The sequence below is a fragment of the Oxyura jamaicensis genome, chromosome 2 (genome assembly GCF_011077185.1).
Source record: "Oxyura jamaicensis isolate SHBP4307 breed ruddy duck chromosome 2, BPBGC_Ojam_1.0, whole genome shotgun sequence".
Classification (NCBI taxonomy): domain Eukaryota; kingdom Metazoa; phylum Chordata; class Aves; order Anseriformes; family Anatidae; genus Oxyura; species Oxyura jamaicensis.
This window is the reverse complement of record NC_048894.1, coordinates 63,039,923-63,058,238: the sequence shown is the minus strand read 5'-3', so window position 1 is coordinate 63,058,238 and position 18,316 is coordinate 63,039,923. Positions and strand designations below refer to the sequence as shown.

Sequence of the window (18,316 nt, the reverse complement as noted above, 5' to 3'; positions counted from 1 at the left end):
GTCCTTGCTTTGCTAACACCCAGTCTGGCTCTGGTGACTGTACAGCTCCTCCAGTGTTTTATCCCAGCTGTGGCTTCATCTGCTCCTGGCGAGAGCAGCATCATGGGGCTTTGTCAGTGCTAGCATTTCCCCTAAACCCTCCCTTCAGCTGGTGCTTGACACAGCATCAAATCACAGCAGTTAGAGGAGCACAGAGGCAGAGAAGCCCCCTGCCTCCCCCCGGCACTTTAACGTCTCACCTTGCTCCAGGCTTCTGGAGATTTATAGCTTGGCTGTAACAAGACTATTTTTGACAGCTTAACATTGTGATCTATTCAAAATAATGAACCTTTTATGGATGTGTTAAATTTAGCTGCTTAATGCAGTGGTTCCTTACCTAATATAATGGGTAACATAATATCATGTCAAACTAAGTCAGCTGCTTCTTGCTAGTATTTGTCCTTGGAACCAGTGGCAAAATCAAGACAGAAATGGTAAATGAATGCCAGCTATGTTAAAGCAAGTGAAATTACTGGGCAAAGTCCCTGCCCTACTTTCCATACATAACAAATATTTCTTAAAAAAAAAAAAAAAAAAAAAAAAAAAGGACAGTCTTGACAGTCTTCCCCTGCCTCATTTGAGTATCCAGTTGATAATGCTAATGAAGACATGTCAGTGACCTTTTTTAATGCCTTTATTTTAACAGACAAATTTTGGTATTGTCGACTTTCGCCAAATCATAAGGTGTTGCACTACGGAGACTTGGAAGAAAGTCCCCAGGGAGAAGTCCCTCATGATTCCTTGCAAGATAAATGTAAGTCATGCACAAGGATTGTGCTACTTTTGCTTCTTTCAAGCTCTTTATAACTGGTAGTGGGTTTTTCTTAATACAGGATGTTAGCAACAGCTCTGTTCATGAAGGTAGATAGCAGAGGACATTTACTCATGCATTCAAACACTGCTGTCCTGGTTTTGGCAAGCGTGTATGAGGACTGAGCTCAGCTTCCCAATGAGCTTATAATTTCATTCAGTTTGGAAATGTTGTGCATTTCATGGGGAGGAACACAGTTTACTTTCATTCCTCATCTAACTGCAGATGTCGCATTAAAATACTTTGGCATATTTAGAAGTGCTTCCTGTCCATGGAGACAGCTGTTTCTTCTGCTGCAAACAATCTAGTGACCAGAGGAGAAATCCACGGCAAGCAGAGGTCTTTTTCATTATCATGACAAGTGGACTTAAAGACTAACACGTTGCTTAGAGTGGTGTTGATAGGACCTCACAGTTACTTTGTTGGGAGGGGACATGCCTTTGTGACAGCTCCTACCATGAGATTTCTTGGGATATTTTGTAGGGACCAAAGTCATTTTGGAGCCCTTCAGAAAATCATGCTCTCATGAAAAGTTATCCTTAGTCCTTCAACATGACTTGTAGAGGTTCAACCTGCAGTCCCAGGAAAGTTTTTTTTTTTTTTTTTTTTTATGCCTGAGACAATGACCAGTGTGGTTCCATCACCAGAAAATGACATCAAGAAATAAAGCATTGAATAAGGAATCATTTCTTTTTGTTCTTTTCTGAACTGCCATTAGTAATAAATGTCATTCTCAGCATTATCAAATCAGACACACTTGTACAAGTATTCAAGTTGGTGGTTCCATTTCTTTCATGAAATAACAGGAAGAATAATTTTTCAGATGACAGAAGTTTCTCCAGCCTGCAAAGTGAGAAAGGAGAAAATCAGTGATGTAAACTTTTCTGTATAAAACGTTTGTGTAAAACAAAGAATTGTTTCTCTTCTCTAGTCCCCCAACCTATCTGCAGGCAGCACCTTTTAAAATTTCTAAGTGCTCCCAGACATAGACTGTGAGGGAAGGAAGAACCTGTCTAATGCTGGAGCCCTGACAGTTCACGGTCACATTCACTTGTTTTTAGTACCTTCCTCCAGGATGTTTCAGGCTTTTAATGCAGTCTTGGCAGAATGTAGGACAGGTTCTCAAATTGCTGCATTGGCGCTGGAAGGCACTATTTTACTGGATAAGGCTTAGAGGAATTGCCCTTGAAAGTTATAGTAGTATGAGAATGGCAGAAAAAGAATGAAGGTCATGCTTGAATTGCAGGCACAGTTCCTGGACCAGCAGTTCCCAGATTTGGTTGCTTTGAGCATATTTCCATGCTCAAAACCCCAACCGAGACTGCAGGCTTCACTTTGCATTTGCATTTCCCACATGCTCTTGAGACTACCTGGGAATGTCACAATCCCATTGGGACAGCAGGATCCTGCTTTAGGAACAAGTGGGTCAGACCCATGTGCTCCCTGTGTATGCCTGCTGGCAGTGCAGATCCTAATGCAGTTTGAGGAAGATACGGTTATTTCTTAAATTTCTCAGAGTTTTCAGGCTGTGAAAGATGTAAGATTTACCATACTGTGCCCCACATTAGAGTTTAATGAAACAGAGTTGAGAATATTACAAGATGTGAGATTATAATGTGGCACTATTTTAAACAAGTCAGGCCAAACTGACTTTGGAATTTTACAGAATATTTTCAAAAAATACTTAGGTGTTCTTTGGATATACACTGAATTTTGAGCTATTATGGTCTGAATATGATGTTTAATGTTCTCCATGTACCAAATGTGGTTTCCATCTCTGGGGAAGGATGTGCCTTTAGATCGTCTCACTCTTCTCACTTTTGCTGATTGTTAAGATTGTCAGCACTTGTGAACAGGTCAACAGATGAAAGAAAATAGCTGTGTAAGAAACTGGAGGGCTCAGAGAAGTAGCATAGGACATTTTGTGTGCTCCTTGCCCAGCCTGAATAACTAGTGTCTATTTCCAAAAATAAATGGTGGCTGGTTTGTTGTTTGGTTGGTTGGTTTTTGTTTTTTCTCTTTTTTGTTTTGTTTTGTTTTGTTTGCTTGTGTAGTTTTTTTTTTTTGTATGTGTGTATGTTTTTGTTGTTCTTGTTGTTGTTTTTTATTTTATTTTAATTTTTTAGACTTTTTTACTTCTGTGAATGTCATTTCTTTCTTCAGGTTGGCACAGTTAAAGAAACTGTTCCAGCTGGAACAGAAAGCAGCTACCCTCTTTTTCAGGGCTCTATCCATTGTGAGCACACTGAACCTGTGCTTACACCCTCCAGGATCTTGTAGTCATCTTCTGGTACCATTTGAAGTCTCAGGCTTTCATCTATATAGATGATGCTTTCTTGAAGTTGCAATGATAATGAATAATTTATAGATAATTTATAGATTGTAGATACTTTGTCTCTTGATGACAGTATTATATTGTGGATTGTATAGATTATCTGTAATATAATTACAATTGGAAAATTGACTTCCACTTGAAGCTTAGAGAAATTTGTCTTGATGTTTTAATGACCTCATGAGGTTTACTCTGAGAGAGTCTGAGTAACAGCAGCTTCCAAAACTTTTTATAACTTTTTTTTTTTTTTAATGATTTCTGATAATTTTTCTTCTTAAAGCAATTGGAAATGGGTCATTATAAGCCTTGGTAGTCCTCATTCCTGTTAGTACTAGAAGTGACTAAAATGCTGATGGCAGTAAGAAAAAAAATATATATATATTTGAAAAACTTAGAGGCATTAACAGAAGGACAGCAGTGTCAAGTAAGATCAAGGGTCCAATATGCCCAGGATGCTCTCTCCAGATGTCTGGGGAAGAGCAAAAAGAGGGCAGGCATATTACATTAAGTAAGAGAATGATCAGTGCGTGCTGTCTAGGTACACAAGTACACTGAGGACACATAAAAACTATCAAGATGTAGGTATATGTCTATATGAAAAGCTTTTTCCCAAGGTAATCTCAACAGGCAAGAAAATATCAGCTTTTTATCACAGAATCATCCAGGTTGGAAGAGACCTCCCAGATCACCGAGTCCAACCTCTGACCTAACAGTAACAAGTCCTCCACTAAACCATATCCCTAAGCTCTACATCTAAACGTCTTTTAAAGACCTCCAGGGATGGTGACTCCACCACTTCCCTGGGCAGCCTATTCCAGTGACTAACAACCCCCTCAGTAAAGAAGTTCTTCCTAATATCCAACCTAAACCTCCCCTGGCACAACTTTAGCCCATTCCCCCTCATCCTGTCACCAGGCATGTGGGAGAACAGACCAACCCCCACCTCGCTACAGCCTCCTTTAAGGTACCTATAGAGAGCAATAAGGTCGCCCCTGAGCCTCTTCTTTTCCAGACTGAACAGCTCCCTCAGCTGCTCCTCATAAGACTTGTTCTCCAGACCCAATGAAGCTGTTCACCAGCTTCATTGCCCTTCTCTGGACTCACTCGAGCACCTTGATGTCCTTCCTGTAGTGAGGGGCCCAAAACTGAACACAGTACTCAAGGTGCGACTTCACCAGAGCTGAGTACAGGGGGACAATCACTTCCCTAGTCCTGCTGGCCACACTGCTTCTTATACAAGCCAGGATGCTGCTGGCCTTCTTGGCCACCTGAGCACACTGCTGGCTCATATTCAGCCTACTATCAACCAGTACTCCCAGGTCCTTCTCTGCCAGGCAAAATGCTTGATGCTTGAAATTTTGTTCTGATGCTTGAAATCTTGTCAGCAAGCACTGATGCCTGTTCTAGTTGTTCTTACATATTTATTTCCTAGAACAGACTGGAAATGGTGGTGTGTGTGTTGGTATACAGTTTTAACGCCCTGGTCTTGCCTCTTTTTAGATTCTGTAGATTTTACACATCTTGGTTATAACTCATTTTCTGTTTATGCTTTTTTTTTTTTTTTTTTTTTTTTTGTCATTGCTTTTGGATTTTTTAATACAGTGCCAGTAGCAGATATAAAAGCTGTTGTGACTGGGAAAGACTGCCCTCACATGAAGGAGAAAGGAGCTCTTAAACAAAACAAGGTATGTTCCTCAAACTCTTAAAAATGCATACCCTGGAATACAAAGCTTGTCAAATTGACCTTCCCTAAACTAATACAAATATTTTTCATTCCAGCCTGCCACCTTTCTGTATATACACACACACTTTGTTTTCACCTCAGCCCATCTGAGTTAAATTATTAGGACAGCCCACTGTCCTTTACTCAGATTTCATGACAGATGTGCATTGTTATATACCCAGAGCGCATTAGGATAGTCTTTAATAGTGATGCCTTCTACCTCTAAAGTCAAACGATTTTGACTGCTGCTATAGAGCAGAGCAGCAGTGACTGTTGGTACCTACTCTTATGTTGTCTCTGATAAATAACTAGCTTGTTCCAGCTGTATTCCCCAGTGAGCTGACATACAGTGAACACAGGCACATGCCAAAATTGCAATTAATGTCCAGCTGTTGATAACTTCAAATCCATTCAGGTAGAAAAATTACTGCCAACAAAAGAATGTACATTGATGCCAGGCAGTTAATGAGGTGAATAAAGATGTGTTTAGCAGTGCATTTGGAAAAAAAAAAAAAAAAAGTAGGAGACATGATCAGCTACAACTAGATTTATGCTACCTTTCAGAATTTCAGATTGAGCTTAAGCTAAGAATTAAGTTGTACACTGCCAGAATTTTGCATGTTTTTGTTAGTAACAATTGCCACCACAGCAAGAAGAAATTGAATTACTAGCAAAGTCTCACTTATTTAATGGTGAAGGTATTCATACCATATCGTATGATATATATTAATGAAATTTCCATTGGGTTGTGCTGTCTGACCTTACAAGTAAGAATGATATCCTAATGATGTTCAGTCTGACCTAGAACCACACCCTGAGCTCTGTGAAATGGATCAGAGGATTTGAGTCATTTTCTAGTTACCTGAAATTGAGGAGTTTGGGGTCCAACTAGAAAGATATTTTGGTGGACAAAATTCTGAAGTTAAGAGTTCCTGCTTCAAGACTTTGAAAACAAAATTCATGCACCTAGTATTCAAATAAAATCTGGAGAAAACAATTCTGAGAGGAGCTATAGAAAATGAAAGGACACTGTCAAAACTATGTCACACAACTGTTGCGGCTTCATTGCTGACTTTTCTTGCCTTAACTATGGCTGGAGGGAGATATACAGAGCATCTCAATTGTTCATGTATAAGAAACAGGCAAAGATGCTTTAAATCTATCAGGATACTGTCATCTCTTTTCAGCATTAACTTTACACGGTCAGAAATCTTAAAAAGTCAAGCCAAGTGAGGAAAAAAGTCCCAGGAGTATCTTTCCTTGTTAATTTTTGGAATCAGAGCACTAATACACATGCACAATAGATTGCATACCACTCATATCTCAAGTTACAGATGAACCATCAACAGCATTTTGCTGGGGCATTTATATGATGCATATAAAGTATTTTTAGTGCTTCCTTGTCTTAACTCTCATATGTCCTCACAAAGAGGTAAGACAGGAGCAACGAAAGCAGTGGGTGTTAGTGATGGAAATGTGTCATCTTTATGGAGCAGTAATGTCTAGATAGTATTTAATGCTAAATAGCAGAGCTGCAGATCATTTTGTCCTCAGCTGTCAGCATTGTCCCGTTTCCTTGGGTAAAATAGCTTTGGACTGGTGTAAACTCCTGGCTGGGGATGGGAAGATCAGGAGCTAATAGGTAGCACATCTGCATCCACAGCTGTTGTACAATATTGCAACAATTTAACCAGCATCATAGGAATAACGCATCATTGTTTGCTGACTACCAAGTTAATGTGGACAGTGAGATGAAAAGTAAAAAGCACAGAATGCAATTTGGCTGATTTTGGTGCATGAAACCTTTCCCTTCTTGGAATTTCACATTTGGTGATATATTTTTTGAGGGGTCTTTTTGTTTGGTGCTTTCTGTGTGTGTGTATGTATGTATAACGTGTACATATATATACATATATTGACCACCTTCATGTTTATTTGTTGGCTGAAAAGAAAATACAATGGCAGAATGCCACTGCTCTGAATATAGCTGGAACTGGCAGAATGTTCATAACAAAGGCTTCAGAATCTCATCATTTGCTGGCACATGGCTATTATTCTTCCAGTGGGATCATTTAGAAATAAATAAGAGTTAAACTGAGTTGGAATTTGCATGCTTATGAAGCTGGAACAACATGATAGGACCAGACCTGAGTCCACCATTGTTCATCTTGTGTTCTTAAATTTGAAGTCCTCTTTCCTGACTCTTGAGTAATATTAATGAATTTCAAGGACATGAAATATACTAGATTTCACAGCATTCAAAGCAAAGCTTGAGAGAAGAATTTGGATAAAACATTGCTGTGTATTTGTACATATTCTTCTTTCAACCTTTATTTGCTGATGCAGCAGGCTTCAGACTTGATGCCTTTTTATTCAGCAGAACTGATTCTGCTCACTTCCCTGTTCCTTTGCAGCTTCCCTTTTATTTCATGTTGGTTGAACAAGTGCCCTGCCACTGCATGTATATGTAATTCTCTGAAGAGGTTCTTCAGACTCTGGCAAGTAAACTTAACGTGGCTGTTATCTCAGCCTTTGGAAAAAGACATTGGCTGAGGCTGTTGACAACAGAGTAGGGAGAGGTACTGAGGTCATTACAGTTGCATGGGATCACTCAGCTATAGAGACTTAAGGTAGTTTATCATAAATAGTATGTCTCCTAATGGTCTATATGAGAGACTGAAGGAGAGAGGGAGAAGTTTTGGGAGTGGAAGAGCATGTTTGCCCTCATACCACCTGCAGTAACTTTCCCTGTGGAATTGAAACCAATTGAAATTCAATTCCCTGTGGAACCGAAATGTCCAGCAACCAGGTGCAGCCTCTTTTTTTCCTGTTTTCAGCAATGTACCTCAAAAGAGAGGCACATTGTGGGTCCCAGTGCCATTTCCCCTTGCAAGCATCTAGGGAAGGACAGATGTCTGAAATGTGCAAGGGTGGAAGGAGTTAGAAGTGTCAAGGGAGTGAGTTTGTCAGGTTGATGTGGGGAGAAGTAAAGCAAAACAAAGAAAGAAGGAACTGATTCTCCTGGAAGGAAGAAATGATAGGGGAGGAAGACCAGAGACCAAGAGATCTAGATCTGGTGTAAAAGGCTGTAGTGGAAAATGACTTTGAGAAAAATTGACAAGTAGGACAGAAAACAGAAGAGATGGCTAATGGAGACTGAACAGTTTTCCTTTAGGAACTGCTCATTCCTCAAAATCCTTACCTGTCGTTGATGAGAACATAACAAAACCATGTGGGTGGTCAGCCACAGGTCAGCCAGCTCAACTACTGAGACCAATGTCAGTGTGGAGGACCAATTGGCAACTCCAGCTCCTTAGGCTTCCATTTCCCTTCATGATGAGATGATAGACATGCTGGAGCCTGGAAGCTGCAATTCCTGAGCCTTTAAGTCCCAATAGCAGCCGACAAAGAAGCTGAACTGGAGCCAGGGCTGCCAAACTTCCACTTTCCGCATAAAAGGAAGCTTGGCGCCTTCAGTGTAGGCCTTTATGTGTACTTGACTAGGAGTGACCAAACCTGTGTCCCTGAGATGTTCCTCTTTCAGGCAGGAATTTTCTCTTTTTTTCCTTTCTTTAAGAAAAAGATCTTTAGTCCTTTGAAATTCCTCAAAGGACAAATATTCAGAGGCCAGGCCTGTAGGATTGTTGACCTTCATGAAATTCAGGAATTTCATAGTAGAGTAGTAAAAGCCCTTTTTGCAATGATGTATTTCATTTTCACAACCTCAGTTGCATGACTTGGCATGTTCTGATGTCAGTAATTTATAACACTCTGTGAGGAGAAAATGCCGGGTTTGTGTAGGCAGAGGTAAATTTATTTGTATAATAAGGGATATCACTCTTAATAAGGTGTGGCTGAGAGACATGCCTAAAACTCCAGAAGGATATGTGAACAATGAGCAATTTGTTTGCTTAAAGCACCAATGGTATTATTAGTAGCTGCAGCTTCCTTGGGCATAGACTTGTCTCCTGTGGCTTGGCAATACAGCAAATTGGACCTAATAACTAAATTCAAGGAAACCAGCAGCATTTCCCATGAGATCCTGATCTCTGATCAGCCAAGATTATCCCTAAGGATTACAAGTTTTTATGATTCAGATTCTGTTCTTAATCAAAAATGATTCAAAAATGAATCAAAAAGGTTCAAAAATGAAGTAACCCTTACTGAAATCCAAGAATCTGTGCCAGTTTTGAATCACAAGATCAGGTTAGGAATCCAGACCAACACATATGCTGCAGTTCCTGAAGTCAAATCTTCTGTTTTAAAACTAGGTGTAATAAATTTAAAAGCAATGCTCTTGTTGCTGCTGGCATGCAGGGCCTGTTGTCAGCTGAGAGTCAGCGAAGGTGACCAGTATTGATAATGTGAGGTGCAGGAAACCAAGAGGCATAAGGAATGGGACTTATGATACAGATCAAAGTAGTTCAGTCAGCATTCTCCTGCTGGAGCCATTTTTTTTCCCCACAAAGTAATTATTTCTGTATCAGCTAGCTTACAGGTTGTGAAATTCTTGTAGTAGCGCTTGTAGTGATGTGTGCAGTAACCATTATAACATTATGTGCTTACTGCTGGACAGTGAAAGTTCGTTATTTATTGAAATTGGTTGTGTTTCCCCATAGAAACCTAGCTCCAGGTGCCTTTTAGGGAAGACCCATGCTTGATGAATTTACTTTGGCAACCTTTAAAATTCCATCTTTAGTGTTGAGGAGAAAAATGATGATTTTTCCTCTCCCAAGATTAATTTTGGTCTTCACAACCAAGTAAGCCAGATTGTTCAGTTTGAGTCTGCTGATTCTCATTCAGGTAAAGACAAAATGACAGAAATCTTCTGTGAATGAATAATTTCACAGATTTCCAGCAGTGAACAAAACCATCAGTATATATCAGAAGATTAACTGTCCTGAAAAGATTTTTGACATAGGGAATCAAACCTACAGAACTTTCCTAGTTTGCAAATCAATCCATGCAAATTGAAGAAACCATGGGCCTTCACAGAGAGTTTGTTGCATGTGTATTATTATGGGTTATATTGATTTTAGTCCTCACCATTACCTAGCTCAAATCTGAACTCAAAGTCATCTGTGACCAACTGAGTCAGCACTAAGCGAGCTGAGTTAGCTTCACCTGAAGCATCTGTGTTGGGCTTCTTGTGCAGTGGTCTGGTACTCCTGCACCTTTGGCCAGGCAAGGGGAGTATCATAACCTATTTTATCACTTGTTTTGGGGAACAAGGGGTAGTAAAGAACGAAAGATCTCAATGCCTGAGTGCTTCTCATGGTGCATTAACATATGTTTCTTTGTCTTATTCCAGGAAGTGCTAGAGCTTGCATTCTCTATATTGTATGACTCAAGTGGCCAGTTGAATTTCATTGCTCCAGACAAGCATGAGGTAAGTCAAGTTCAGGGTACAGAAACTTCTTTGAAGCCTTCTTAGTTCCCTTGTGGTAGCAGCCAGCTTTTAAAGAACATAAGAATGGTCATCCTGTCACAGAGTACAGGACAATCTGAACCTGAAAACAACCTGAAAGCACAGGGATTAGTATATGAGCAAGACCTGCAATTTTCATGCATATTGTGAGCTACATGTTTTCTATTTGAATGCCATAGAGCACCGTGGGATCTGAATTCCAGGACAGTATTTCTAAGCCCTACTGAAATGCATACCCTGATTGGAAAAAAAAAGATCTTGGGCGCAGACCTCACATTTACACAGACCTTGCTCATCATTTCCTGGTGTAATAAAGATTTCTCTTTGTCTGGTCTGCTTTAGACACTGGAGTATTTTGCTGTGTGTTCACTTTGGTGAACTTTATTTCAACACCAATAATATGCACAGGCAAGCTGTTCATGAATCACTGCTGTCCTCAGCTCATCTTGATCGTGCCAATAAGCAGGGGAAGTTATACCATACCTTGGTCTCAATTTCAGCCAATGATTTGTGTTCTCCAGAACAGCATATCCCCATTTTCTTCATTTCATGCTGCTTAAGACCATTTATGACAGGTGATCACAGAATGTCCTTTCTCCATCTCCATAGGTTGATGCAATCAGTCTCGCATAAAGGCAGTGTAAATACAAATAGCAAGGCACAATGGCAGTCTTCCCCCCTGCTCCTTTCTCTTACTTGATAACAAAACAAAATAGACAACATCATTGCCTTTTGGAAGATGATGAAACTAATTATGTGGAATCTAATTATGTGGAATCATCACAAGTGATTCACTCCAAGAACTTGGAATTTCCAAATAAAGATTTAGCAGAGTACCCTATATTAAAAAAGTAAAGAAGAAGTAAAGTTTTCCCTTCTTGTCTGTAAAGTCACAGGAGTTAGTTTTTCATCTGCACACTTATTTTATGGTGTCACATTTGGTCTCAGTTCAGGACACTGCCTTGAGATGATGAAACAGAAGACTGCATTTAACTTCATTATACTGTAGTGTTATTAAAGTGCATGAAATTGCATTACAAGTGAAGTATATGTAGTTACACAGCTTCAACATTTGCAATTCTGGATAAAAACCTTCAAATAAAAGTTAATTTTAGGAGAAGAAATGAGGTTATGCTCATTTGGATTTTCCTGGGTATTAATATTTGAGTGTCGTTTTCAAGTATGTTCATTCCAGAGAAAGATTTGCTGGTAAATTTTCATCCAAGAGAAACAAGCAGTAGGATCCAGGCATAATGCACCATTAGAGCTGTCACGCTAAGCCAAACACGATCAGCTTCATCTTTTAAACTGGATGTATGTTAGAGGCTTTCTGATATAAATTCTCCAGAAATTAAATTCTAGTCTATTTCAGCTCGTAAGAGCCGTTGGTCATGAAAATCAACACATTTTTCAGCTACTTCTCTGGCAAATATAGCTTAAGGTTTCAAGGGTATTTTAATGCTCTAAATGTTCAAAAACTGTTCTGCATCCTACTGATGGGCAGTAGCATTGTGAGTTATGCTAACCCCTTGCTAGTGATTATGATAACACGCCTATTATCTTTATTTTTCTTTTTGATCATGTGCAGCTTCTTTGAAACAAGATGAATATGCTCAAAAAAGGGGCTAAACGCAGTAATCTCTGCTGCTACTTCACAGTTCCCAAGTGAATATTTCCCAAAGAGCATCTCCCTTCCCCTGTATTTTTTCATGGCCTATAGAGGAGTGAGGTGCAATTAATATAAAAATTACAAGTATACAGAGCGAGCACCCATGAGGAAAAGCAAATAAGTTGTTCTGAAGCTCATGACTCTTCATCAAAGTGACTGAGATGCTTGTTGATAAAAGTGCTGGTTTAGCCATGTTGTCAACTTGAGAGATTTGATAGGTGACATCTCATGATTTGGGTAGCTTTTCATGAAGTGCCAGAAATATTAGTGCATTATGTTAGTACGCAAAATCTGTAAGGTCAGAATTACAGGGTGATTTTTTTTCAAATACTTCTGCAGTCCTTGTGGTTGTAGAGAGATTTGAATTCGGAATAGAGTGTGACCTAAAAACAAAAATTGAACTAGAATCATAGGATAATTCAGATTGTAAGAGACCTTGGGAGGTCCCTTGTTCGACCTCTTGCTCTTGGTCAGCAGTGAGCTCAGATCAGGTTGCTTGGGGCTGTATCCAGATGGATCTGGAAAACCTTCAAGAGTGGAGCCTGCACAACTTCTCTGATTGTCTGGTTCTGCTGCTTGACTCCCAAGATATTTCTTTAATAAAATCTCATTACAGAACCAATGTAATTGAGATTTGGACCTCATTCTTGCACACTTAAATTTGGCAATACCCTTAGCCATCTGGAGCTTACTGCTAGCCAGAGAATTCAGCACTGTGAGATCACTCCATCGTATTTGTTTTTCATTTGAATACTAATAGCTGTTTTCAACTACACAGCAAAAAGGTGGATTAATCTTATCCTTGATTTTTGACAGAGAAACTGATGAGGGAGGCTATAATTAGGTTTCATTGGAATTTTATGAAAATGAATCTGTAGTAAAGTAATTTTTCAGTGGCTCTTAGTCTGTTTTGCATATTAAAAAGAAAAAAAAAAAAACTTCTGAATGAGTGCCTCTGTTTTTTCCACCATCTCATTAGGATTTCTCTGCTCAAAATGTGCAGGAGTTTAATTAGATGCACTTGCCAACATGGAGATTAAAGAGGAAGCCCCTTTTCCAGGCCACTGCACTCATCTGAATTGTGGCCAGAATTTGGTTTCTGTGGGCCTGAATGAGTTATATCTGGAAGAGGAAAGAACTACATAGTTCTGCTTTCTGGCTCACTACAATTCCTCCCTGGAGAAAGTGCTGGCCATACTCACTGAGCAGGTGATGGATGATTTACATCAGGTGCTGCATCTGTTGAATGGATGCACTGCACTTCTGTAACCTGAGCAGAGCCTTTTGCCTTTCTGTTCCTTTTCTTAAAATGAATGCTGGGGAAACTTTCCCAAATAAAGATTTTAAGTTGATAGTAATAAATAAAATAAATAAAAGTAGTATGTTTTAAAATAATTACATTTCTAGGATAGCTCTTTTCATGATATTCTGCATACACTCCACAAAAGCTGCATACTTTAAAAGTCTTCAGTGACATACTTTGAGGGCCTAGAATAGGCGAGGTAATCGCTTCCTTAGTACTGTGAGCAGGACAGCCTGAACCATCAAGTCTTTTCTAGATAGCTAATCTCATACTAAAGCTGCAGCATGGCTTTCCAACACCCTGGGTGAAATCCTAGCTCTGCTCCTGTTTCATTATTGACTTAAATGGGTCAGATTTCACTTTGGATGTTGAAGTGTGTAACTATCCTATTTTAAATGCATGCCCTTTTTCTAGATGAAGACATACCCCAAGAGGGGGTTTTCTCTCTGTCTTAAAAATAATCTTCAGTTCTGCTCTATGATGAAGTCAACTGTGACTATCTTTAAACTTGGCGATATCATGTAGTAAATGGTCAGCTAAATTTAAAATCCTTTATTTTTGGCATCAAATCTAGCAGAAGTATTTGTAAGACAAAAATGTAGTTACAGTTGATTTAATTTTCTCCTGCAAACTAGGACACAAGTTCATGATTGCAATCTTTATTTTAGATGGTAGCATTTGAGTACTTCTGTTCATAGTTGCATAAACAGTAGGCTTATAGTAATAAATGAAAGGGACTTGTTTGATTTAAGTTGACAGTAGATCACCAATCTCCAACTATTTTGTTGCATATTTAAAATATTCAGCCATGTTTATCTCAAGCTGTTAGTCATTGAGAAAGATAGCATCTCCTATTAGGAAAAAGTTAACAACAAAGAGAAAGGATTTTAGAGGCCAGTTCAGCATTTGCAGCATTTGGAATTACAGCAGGTAGCTTGGCATTTAATTTTCGTGAAGGACACAGCATTGACTGACTGCAGTTTTTGCAATATGTTACTGTGTGCTATGTAAAATAGTGGTAAAGTAGGCATGGGTATGTCAATGGGAGCCTATTCCCATACATGTCAGTTGATACCACATTATTATGTCTTGTTTTGCTGTAAATTAGATAGTTGGTAGAGGATTTCTTGCAGAAGGAGTAAAGGTGAGTTTTAGCTGGTATTCACCTCACCTACCTTAGCTGTTTTGGAATTAAAAGTTTGGTGTAGGATAATCAGGCTCTCTTCTAAGTACTGGGGAAAGAGAAAGACCGGGAGAAGGAGGCATCTCCAGATGTTCAGTGTCCTAGGTTAGGTATTATTCTTTCTCCCATAACTGTTGAGAACAAGAAGCTTGGAGGAGATACCTAACTGTCCAACCACCTACATGGTCTCATTTCTTCTCAGTTTAAGGGAGTTTTTCTATTTTCTGAGCACATCAGTGGAACATGCCTTCTTCATGATACAAGCTGGCAGAACGAATCAACCTCATTTTAGGTCTCCTTGTACATCCCTGAGGGAGCAGTAACTGTGGAAGACCAAGCCAGACAAACAATTTGTGTGCAGAAAGTCTATTAATGATAATTTTTATCATTTCCCTGTGCAGTATTGTGTATGGACCGATGGGCTGAATGCCCTCCTTGGGAAGGATATGTTGAGTGATCTAACACGGAACGACTTAGACACGCTGCTCAGCATGGAGATAAAGCTACGCCTCCTTGACTTGGAAAACATACAGATCCCAGATGCTCCCCCACCTATCCCAAAGGAACCCAGCAACTATGACTTTGTTTATGACTGTAACTGAGGCTGCCATTGAAACTTGCTTCAAAACTGGAAGTATTATAACTGGAGATATATATATATAAATATATATATATATATATAAGAAGAAGAGTTTGTGAGAAAAAAAGAGAAGCCGGTTGTGCACCTTGGATTTTGGCTTTGGGGAGGAGTGTAGAAACACTTGCATTCCTCCCTGTTCCCTGCATCCCATCCTTCCCCATTCCCATCTTCCCCATTGCTCATCCAAATCCACATTGCTTTTATTAACTTTTAATTGCAGGCCATTGGCCTTGCTTAAGGCAAAGACTGCCACTGAGAAGCACCCTCCCAAGGACTTTTTTTTACATTTTTAATACTGGAATAGACATTCTTAACTAAAGGATGATGTTATCAAACTGCATGCCTGTGACACCCACTTGGCAGGGCAGAGGCTTTAACTGGAAAGAGGAGGGAGGTAGGGAGCAGAAGCAGCTACTGTAAGCAGAAGATTTCCCCAGGCACTCCCAAGAGTCTGCTCACAACTGAATCCAATGCAATGACAAAAAAATGTTAACTGCTTCCCAGTACTCACGCCATTCGTCACTGTCATTATTCTTTCCAATGTCATCTCAGTTCTCGTCACCAGCCTTCACCCAACTGATTGGCTCCCACAATGGAAAGTCTGCAGGTTTTTGCTGTACCATATGCTGCAATGCTGCAACAGCTTTTAACTTCTTTTCCTCCCAGCTCTTAAATAGCCCTAAACTAGCAGATCACTAGTACAAACTGTGTATGAAGCCACTGTTGTGTCCTGTCCCTGTAGCATTCCCTAAGCCTCAATTGCCTCTAAAATTGGCTTGTTGCTATTCAAAGTGATTTTTATTTTCTTGGTCCAAAGTTCAATAGTAATTTCCACAAATTAATTATAACTGCCAAACATTCAGGTTTACATTGTTGTCATTGCTACAGTGTTAAGAATTTGCAAGTGATCAAGGGATTTTTTTTTTGTACGGGTTCTAATTTTTTTATTTTATTTTGCCAAACAAATATATTTAAAGAAAACTAATTCCATTGTGAGTACTTTCGGGGGGCAATATTTTTACTTAATTTCCATTTGGAACATTTGCCCTGGAGGGAGAAAGCAATATTCCCTTCAACTTTGCTGTTGAATAAAAATCTGAGTTGTGATGATTCTTGGAACATTGTTTTTCTTCTGAAGTTGTCTTTTATTCTTTATGGTTGCTAGCAATTCTCAAGTGTTTGTTCCAAAGAGGAGAGAGAAAGGCTGAATCTTTCTCATCTGCATCTGATTTAATTTAATTATTCATTTGTGGTGACAAGGATAAGGTGAGTCCAGTATCTCCACTTGCCATAGGTACACAAGCCTTCCTGTAACAAGGAGCCTTTCAGAAATCTGAAATCAAACCGCAGCAGCGTTCTCATGGTCAGTTCAAGGTGGCTGCCTTGAGCATGTGTGCTAGCGGACCTGTACCTGTGCTTCCATTTACTCTCCATTTACTGTGGAGAGGGTTCCCTCCCTGCTCTTTCTTTTCTTCTAGGTATTTCACCAAGTTCAGTCTCTCGTTAAGTGCTGCGTCTAGATCTAGAGGAACCCACCAGCACTTACAGCTGAAGACAGATTTTTATTTGTGAAGGTTCCTCTCCTGCTCAGACCCAGCCAGGTAAGAGCCAAACACTGCCTGCTAGGGCAATCAGATGTGGTGATCTTAGCAGGAACGCATCTGTGTGAGAATCAGAAAGGAGCAAACAAAAACCTTCCCCCTGAGGATGAAGTGAGCAGGAGGAAAAGGTTAGACTTGGCTCCCCCACAAAGGTGAGTGCCCCAAATTGCAGGCATGCTAAATTTGTCACCCCCCACGTCTACCTGTGCAATAAGAGAGAAGAGGCTTGAGCGATGCGTTGGCGTAATAGCCCATGCAGCTATTTTAAAAGCACTCCCACAGCACTCTGAAGGGTCACGGTGCAAACACGAATCCTGCCTTCAGTTTCTAGAGCTGTCATACAAGCTTTCTTCACCATTATGAAATTTCAAAAAAAAAAAAAAAATGTTTAATGATGAACAAGTATCCCGCTGCTTCCCATTCATTAAAAAAAAAAAGAAAATGGCAAATTCAGTTGCTCGTGCTGTTGTGTGTTCTAGAAAAGCTTTTAAGGCTTCCAATTCAAAGAGCTTCAGCAGCAAAAACAAACAAAAAAAACTGATGAAGTTTTACATATAATTTCAAAACACTAAGTGGGTAATTGCTTGTAAAAGCTATAAAGGGGAAGAGAATGAAAAAAAAAAAAAGTCTAATTTTAGCTCTTGTTTTTTGAAGTGACTTTTCCTTTGGAAGTTAATATATTCCTTTACAAGAAAACATGAATCAATAAAAATATGCATCTTAAGTCAGCTCTTTGTCCTGCTTGTAAGGACAAGGAGAAGAGCGGCAATGCAAAGTAATCCTGCACAAAAGAAAGCTATGTGTCATGGAAAGAGCGAGCTCTCATGGCTTTCATTACTTCTTTTCAGAAGCATTTTTTTTTTTTTTTAGCATAAAGAACACTTCTATTAAACATTACAACTTGCAGAGAAAATAACATTCTCTTACAAAGAGGCAGGTATGTGATGACTGCCTTTTGGGTTGCAAAATTACTGTGCGAGATCTTGGTTATTTTATTTGTGAAATCTTCTTCATGCCCTATCCAGGACTGCATTTTGCTCGCTTGGGGTGCTTGTTACCAGCGTTTCTCTGCTACCAGTAGTTCCCAGTAATGCAGGCAAGTCACATGTGTATGGGAATGTGCAGGCTTATATGAGAATCTGGTGGGATCCACTGTCCACTCTTGTCTTTGGCAGGCAGCTGAGCCACAAGGGTGCTCTACTGCCCACAGCAGCCTTGTAGCTGGCCACTGAACAGCTCATAAAAGAAGGAAGGATGCAAGGGTGGAAGACCAAAAATCCCCTCCTGACAGGGAGGAAGGGTGGCATGTGCGTGAAATGTCCCTGAATGCCCATCTGCTCTGTCATTGTTTATTGTTGCACAGGGCTGTGGTGGCTCTGGTGTGCCCAGTTCTGCAGTGGTGGAAGCTGATCATCCTGAGCAGTAACCAGAAATGGAGGGTGTCTGGAGGAGACAAACACTCTTTTAATGCCATATCCCTGCCTTCCTCTCTTTTGTTGCTGCTACTGCTTGTTTATTGCTGACAGGTAAATACCTGTAGCTTCACTGTCATGAAAGTCACTCATGTAAGGAGTGTAATAAGATGAA

General features: G+C 39.7%; 1 protein-coding gene across 6 annotated transcripts in view; it reads left to right on the top strand.

Moving 5' to 3' along the window:
• ELMO1 (engulfment and cell motility 1) overlaps nucleotides 1-16,242 on the top strand; it is a 320,073-nt gene extending 303,831 nt beyond the window's left edge. For 5 of the 6 annotated variants that reach the window (XM_035319246.1, XM_035319251.1, XM_035319250.1 and 2 more), the window contains 4 exons: nucleotides 686-793; nucleotides 4,785-4,867; nucleotides 10,217-10,294; nucleotides 14,890-16,240. In XM_035319246.1, the coding sequence (XP_035175137.1) occupies nucleotides 686-793; nucleotides 4,785-4,867; nucleotides 10,217-10,294; nucleotides 14,890-15,090 (470 nt within the window). In that variant the 3' untranslated portion in view covers nucleotides 15,091-16,240. Of the gene's footprint in view, nucleotides 1-685; nucleotides 794-4,784; nucleotides 4,868-10,216; nucleotides 10,295-14,889 lie in introns of all 6 variants that reach the window. The other variant, XM_035319248.1, reaches the window with a different exon arrangement.
• Nucleotides 16,243-18,316: the final 2,074 nt, after the last annotated feature.